The sequence below is a fragment of the Aplysia californica genome, unplaced genomic scaffold (assembly GCF_000002075.1).
Source record: "Aplysia californica isolate F4 #8 unplaced genomic scaffold, AplCal3.0 scaffold00147, whole genome shotgun sequence".
Classification (NCBI taxonomy): domain Eukaryota; kingdom Metazoa; phylum Mollusca; class Gastropoda; order Aplysiida; family Aplysiidae; genus Aplysia; species Aplysia californica.
This window is the reverse complement of record NW_004797417.1, coordinates 227,677-235,176: the sequence shown is the minus strand read 5'-3', so window position 1 is coordinate 235,176 and position 7,500 is coordinate 227,677. Positions and strand designations below refer to the sequence as shown.

The window sequence follows — 7,500 nt, the reverse complement described above, 5'->3', positions numbered from 1 at the left end:
TAGTGGGTTGACTTCTCTGCAACACGTCTATCTATCTATCTATCTATCTATCTATCTATCTATCTATCTATCTATCTATCTATCCTTTTTTCGGTCCATTGTTTATGTCTGTATATACCCCCTCCCCTCCAAATCCCTTTCCCCACAATACGCAATTAGGGCGCCGAAATGCTCTTTTTTCGCAAACAAGACCAAAGTATCAGTGAAGGATTACAAAATGATAATATTACTATGACTGTGCGCAATGCAGTAGGAGATTTTGTGTATGTTCTATTTTTTTTCAATGTTGGTGTTTTTACGCCTCCACCCATAACAATTATATTATTATATCCGTTTTACGTAGTAGGTGTATTTACAAAGTTGCATATTATACAATAATCATTTAGACATATGTTGCAATGTTCCAGAGAAACTTTCATGGTGTGTCTTTCGTTAGTAGGAAAACGTTGAGGAGAAACCTATATACTTGTATGCATGAAAAATGTGAGTCTCTGTGCTTTGCATGACACGAGACGGGCGGGAACTATAAGGCAATTTGATTGCATTTTATTATGACATCTCAATTAGAAAACGCGCACACAGATCTGGTCAAATCGAATAACGCTCACAGGCTTCCCTTACTCAGGCTGCAGTCTGGCACAGAAGGATTAGGACAATGAAATAACGCCAGTGAGACCGAGCGGAGGAATTAAGGCGGGTTAAGTTGGGATGGGCCAGATGGGGTTTTCATTCCCAGCAAGCAACTCTGCGGGTATAGCACGATTATATAATAATACGACACTTTGGGAATATTCGGTCTGGTAGGGTAAGATACATTAGTAAGGATACGCAATGTTTAAAGGATATCGTGTAGGCAGCACTGATATCTATCTATCTATCTATCTATCTATCTATCTATCTATCTATCTATCTATCTATCTATCTATCTATCTATCTATCTATCTATCTATCTATCTATCTATCTATCTATCTACATGTGTCTGTCTGTCTGTCTGTCTGTCTGTCTGTCTGTCTGTCTGTCTGTCTGTCTGTCTGTCTGTCTGTCTGTCTGTCTGTCTGTCTGTCTGTCTGTTAAGTGGACACTAAATGTTGCCGTGCCAATTGCAAGGAAAATAGTGTTGTCCTGTCGACTATCATTTCCTGTAAGTTGAGTACAAGAAGGTATACATATGAAGTAGGACTTTTTCATGTTTTTTTTTCGAAGGTGTTGATTAAAAAGTCCATAATATAATTATTTCTGAATTTTTCCGACCCACGCTGTGTGTATGCTAGAAGAATGATTTTCAGAAAAGCGGAAAAGAGGTTATTATTTTTTCCAGTTATTATCAACCAGAATTGCTAAACAAATTTGAGAAGAGAGCTCTTTATTCTGCATGCTATATTATCATAACTTTAATTACGACTATTCTTCGACAGTTTGTAGGACCGTGCTGTCACCTCGCGTGAATGGTCAATTCTTCTCACTGTCATATCTTTTCTTGGAATGTATCCAGTCCACATTGCCTGCTCTTGCCTAACCATCTTCCTCCATCTCCAAGAATACCAGTTTTCACCTACCTACCCTCATACTGTTGGTCTCATTTGTAAAAGCAGAATCTATAGGTCATCTTAATTCTAATTTAATTTTCTTCTGTGAAAAATTCTCCTCTGAAGGTACATTGGTCACCTCCAGATATTGATTGCTTAAAATAAAATACAGATGCTTTTATGCTCCCATTGATACAGTTGTGGGAGGCGAGCTTCCCAAACTTCCATTCTGGCCCAATCCGGGCTGAGAGAAATGCAACATTCCACCAGTAAGACCAAGATACTCGGTAGAAATGTCTCCACACTCGGAAATCGAACTTAGGCCTTCTGCATGCGACAGCGAAGCCCCTAATCGCTACAACACAAACACTAGTGTCAAACATTAACGGACGAACTATCATCATCATCATCATCATCATCATCATCATCATCATCATCATCATCATCATATTATTATTATTATTATTAATTATTATATCATTATTATTAATATTATCGCTATTATTATCGCTTTCCTAACCAGGCGGAGCGCCTAACTACTGGCCCAACAGCTTCAACGGCCCCATAGAGCTGAGCAAGTTCCTGGAGTCGGCCATCAACCTCAGCGGGACAGCTGACCGCTACGCCACTGCGGACGAGGACAATTTCACTCAGACGGGAATATTTTACAACAAGGTCAGTGCATCACTCAGACGAGAATATTTTACAATAATGTGAGTGCATTACCTTACTTTTAATATTTTTTTTCTACCCCATTGAACCACAATATGTCGTGGGGAGATGCAATTGTCGGACATAGCCCTTGTGTGCTGCTTTTGAATTGTTATATTTTTGTGCTTTTAGAGGGTCTCTTTGACTCCGTCAATCCATATTTCTCCTGGTATCGCCTTTGCCTTAAAACCGTCGAATTCCATACTGTGGGCCTCTGTTGCTGGCTCTTTTGGCTTCTTTGTCACAACGTGTCCAAACCATTTGATTTGTTGTCTCTCGATGTAGTTCATGGTGGATTCGACTCCCACTTGTTCTCTGTTCATACTGACCGTTATCCAGGTTACTGATATTGTCAATGGACTGGGCAGGACATTGATAGTGCTAATTTCCCACAAAGGAAATGAAACAAGCTCAAATTGCTTCTGGAAAGTCTGTGAAGAGGACAATTTGTTTTGATTAATTGTGTCGTCGCTAAGTTGTTTGGTTAACACATCAAAGGTAATTTGAGGCCTTGACCGAAATAATGACCTATGGCATGTCTCTTGCTACAAAAATATTCACATTCAAATTGTATCTATCCTTCAAAGTTTTATCCGGCTTCGTTTAAGCCATTGTTAGCGCATCTTACCTTACCGCTACCCTAGAATTACAAAGTCCTTTCTGATAGAGGGGTTAGAAAATTAATTAGTTTCTGATCTCATGGTCTTGGTAACTCAAAACGTCCAAAAATTTCAGATAGAACTTTGTAATTCTCAGGTAGTGATACTTTTTCTTTCCTCTTGTATCGTTGCAAGTACTAATTTTATACCCTCCCTTCAGACCTTGATTGCCTGATATACCCCAAAGGAGATATAATTATAGTCAATACCGTTGACATCACGGAGGTGATAGAATGTGTCTTATTATTTTACAGTTGCGAGAGGGACAATTTTATGAAAGGGACATTTTGACTTTGGGATTTAGTTTTCGGGCACTGTAAAGCCTAGTTAATTAATTAAACGCTCATTTTCCGCTCGCTGGGAAAATATTATACATTTCTTTTTTTAATGGGCTCAACGCCTACCATGCCCAATTAAAACACAATTCTTGGTGGAATTTATGGAAAAACAGAAATCAAAGGCACAGCATAATAATATTTTGTAGATTTTAATTGGCAGTTTCCAAGGAAGCTTTGGAAGTCACCAAACGTTGACGGCAATTTTCTCATTAATTTCACAACTGACATCCCATTCACCCAATTGCAAATATCTCGACTTCTATTCAGGTTAGAAGGGTATTTTTTTCATAAAAAGCGTAGCAAGCAAATAAGCTTTAAGATGATACCAATAACTCCATATACATGTAGATCTATGCCCAAAACTAGACGAAAGCCTGATTCCACCATGTCGTGACACATTCTATTGTGTTATCTAATGTTTCTCTGACCCCCTCTATCCATCTTTTTCTCGGTCTGCCTCTTCCTTTGAATCCGTCTGATGTCTGGTTGTACGCAGTGTTAAGCCGAACTAAGTTAAAACCACTGTGTTTGTCTGCAGACTCTGAAGCCCGAGGAGAGAGAGCGCCTTGTGGAGAACATCGCCAACAACCTCAAAGACGCCCAAGAACCTATCCAGAAGAGAGCCGTCAGTAACTTCGAGAAAGCAGACCAGGACTTTGGCAACAAGCTGCGGTTTGCCCTGGCGGCCATCAAGAAAAAGACTGGCTTCCTCAACGTAAGACGATATCAAACGAAAGTTTTTAGTAGGAGTTTTACGGCAACTGCAAAACAAAATCCCTATTATAAGTGCCGAAATTAGAGGTGTTATTAGAGAAAAAAACACAACAATAATAATAATTATAATAACACTAATACTAATACTAATACTAATACTAATACTAATAACAATACTAATAATGATAATGATAAGAATGAAAAAGATAATGGTAATGGTAACAATATAGCTCGCCTGTCAATGTTTGACTATGACCAACACATCCGCAGAGGAGAATAAATTCTCCAACAAAATAGAAGAACTAAGATAATTTACTATTTAAAATCATTTTTTGGTGTGTTTTTTTTTTCCTGTGGCCAATGAGACCAATTCTGGCAGAGAATAACATACAAAGAAAAGAATGAGGACATAATATATGGACGATAAATATTTGATGGGAAAGAAGGAGCAAACCACACCAGAGCACCCGTCAACCACCAAAAAAAACTGTACGTGTACAAGGAAGACTAACGAGGGATAAGTTTGTGAATGATCGTCTGTTCAAAACTTAGCCCTAGGGTGCGAGTGTTCCCTCTCTGAGCATTATAGGTGTTGCTGAAAACGTCAATAACCCTTAAAGTTAAAACGAGACAGTTTTCACTTTCTGTCATTTTCTTTAGACATTTTTGGTAATGTTTTTTTTCCTTTGAGTTATTATGTCAGTTTACGCTATCTATTATTCATCGAATTAAATGTGAAGAGTATTCAACCTTTACTTTCACGGGTTCTCTTTAACAATCGGGTGAAACGACCATGACTCCATTAGTGGCCTCTCCTCCCTAATGTGAAAGTCCCATTAGCAAACAAAGAAGAAAACAGTCAAAATAAGGCTTTTAGCAAAATAAAAGAAAGCAAACACACACGCGCTCACGGGAGCGCACACACTGACACACACACACAAACAAACGCACGCACACACACACATACTCACTCACACAAACTATCACACACACACACACACACACACACACACACACACACACACACACATACACACACGCACACACACACACACACATCCGCACTGACTAATTGTAAATTTGTGTCAGCATAGTATTTTTGGCTCTTTATTTAATACCAACAAGTATTGGGTCACAAGCTATCACCACTCCTGTTTAAACTTTTTGTTGTCCTCCCACCGCTTCCCCAGAACGGAACTGTGCATTAGACGGGCATGGGCGGTCACACAGCCAAGTACAACCACAGAGCTGCCTTAATTCGCACACAGGGTTGTTGACAGAATCAAAGTTTCCTGCAGCCAACTCTGTGAGTCGACGACTTCCTTCATCCTAAGAAAAGGAAGACAACGGGGAAAAAATAACTAATAATTCTTGTTTATCAAACGAACACTACAAATTGTATGTCATGTATTCTCTTAAAATTAATTTTTTGTTGTCGTTGCTTCTTCGGACACACTCATAATTGTACAATCATTCATGTATGGAACTTTTTAACTCTAACAACAAAAAAGTTTGCTGTTAGCAGCTGCCAGGTTGCGTAAAAAAAGGCAAGCTTGCGCTTTCTTTTCCCAGAAGTTCGATTTTTTAAAGTTCTATAATACCACATTTATTTGTATCTATGTTAAATGTATTCCGTCTTGAGTATCTGGGAAAATAATTTCCAGGGCTCACTCTGTATAATAAATAATTATAATCATTTATTAACACGATAGAGTTTGACGTGTTCAATAGAGTTTTTATATTGAGCTAGTTCTGTGCGGGTCGTCGTTATTTTTTTCTCTCCGTGTGTTGAGCGTTGGCCAAGAATTGCGACTGCTGAATGAAGAATTCGTTCTCGTGTACGTGCTTTTAGAGCTGTGCTTGACAACCTGGGAGACAGTGCTCACAAATGGACGATTTGGTCATTTTGGTGAGCGTGAGGATCACCAGGGTATTTACGGATGTTTTTTAACGCCCCTCTTAGGAATACATAATAGGAGGGCAGTACGAAAATTAAAATCTGTTAAAGTATTTACAGGCGGAAAAAGTGGGGCTTGGCTTTATAAAGGTTGCTGAGCACAGGTTCAAAGACACAATATTTGCAACAGTTGTAATAAAAAAACCTCAACTTGTCCTGAAAGAATGGCGGTAATGCAAATGCAACAAAATTTAGTCCATCACCGTTTCTAAACATTAAAAAACGTACTATTTTTCAAAATAACAATGGACGTTTGACCATGATTGTAGCCTACTTTTGTCGTGAAAAGAGCTTTTAATACAGTAGATATCCAGCTTTAAAAAAATGGTATTACTTAGACGATATGATTTATTATCGTTATTGTCACGTCGTCGAGTGCTTCCAACCACTGTGGTTTGAAAACAGTCTGACTGTTCGTTAGAGCATTGCTATCCGGCTTCAACCGCTCGCAACAGCTGTGCATGGTTTTCCTGTTGACGGTCAACTGACACCCCAACGTTGAACTGCTGTCCATCAATAGCCACATATAATATGGCAGAGTACACCCCATAAAAATATTTCTGTGGTATATCTATTCAAATTTTAATTTAGTCATAGCCATTTCGGTGGAAGGTTTCAATTGCAGAAAGCATAAAATATGATCTGTTTTCATCATGATTATGTATGTGTGTGAGCGAGAGATTTTTTATGCGTATGTGTTTGTATGTGTTTGTGTGTGTGTGTGTGTGTGTGTGTGTGTGTGTGTGTGTGTGTGTGTGTGTGAGAGAGAGAGAGAGAGAGAGAGAGAGAGTGTGCGTGTGTACTTGTGGATATGTATGTGTGTATGGTATGTCTTTGTTTGTGTGTGCATGTGTGTGTATGTGTGTGTTAGTGTGTGTGTGTATGTGTATGTGTGTTTGTATGTGTGTGTAATTACGTTTGTGTGTATGTTTCAATTATTCCAAGTTCCAATGCTTGTACTCAATGGTGAATGTGCGATTGAGTGTCCTTTGAACAACTTAGAAAGCAGCCGAATCTTGAAGAACTGCTATAAATACCGATGTAATCTTTGCCTGTATAAAGCTTACAAATTAAAACATAAACTGTATCAGTATGAGTAAATTCCCCTTGTAGGAAAATCTCGAGATCTGATGGCCTTTAACTTTTATTTATAGTATTTTCAACCGTACCTAGATTTTGATTGCCCTTCTTGTGTAGCTACTAAGCTATGTGTGGTCGTTTTTGAAAATTAAATAAAAGACAGAACGATAACACACTGCCACATTGTGTCTGAGTATTTCTGACAATGACAGTGACAATGGCAATAGCAATGACCATGGTAATGGCAATGATAAGGACAATGACACTGACGATGACAATGGCAGTGGCAATGACAATAACACCAAGGGCAATCAATGACAATGACAATAGCAATGACAATGGCAATCAATGACAATGACAGTCTTTATTCACCAACAGCTACACAGTTTGATGAAAGTACAAAACACAAAAGCGCATGTTGATAGAAATTGCCAAGGCAAAAGAAAACAAAATTGCTTCCTCTCGCAGGAAGAAATTTTTCTAAGTGGGGGTTCAATGGCAGAGTATTACAATG

The 7,500-nt window shown here is 38.6% G+C and overlaps 1 protein-coding gene across 1 annotated transcript in view; it reads left to right on the top strand.

The window, feature by feature from the left end:
• The window catches only part of LOC101860167 (catalase), a gene marked incomplete in the record, with an annotated part of 36,871 nt that extends 31,174 nt beyond the window's left edge, over nt 1-5,697 (top strand). Inside the window, 3 exon segments of the mRNA XM_013081821.2 lie at nt 2,051-2,202; nt 3,774-3,950; nt 5,140-5,697. Of these exon segments, the coding sequence (XP_012937275.1) occupies nt 2,051-2,202; nt 3,774-3,950; nt 5,140-5,157 (347 nt within the window).
• Between the last annotated feature and the right edge of the window lie 1,803 nt (nt 5,698-7,500).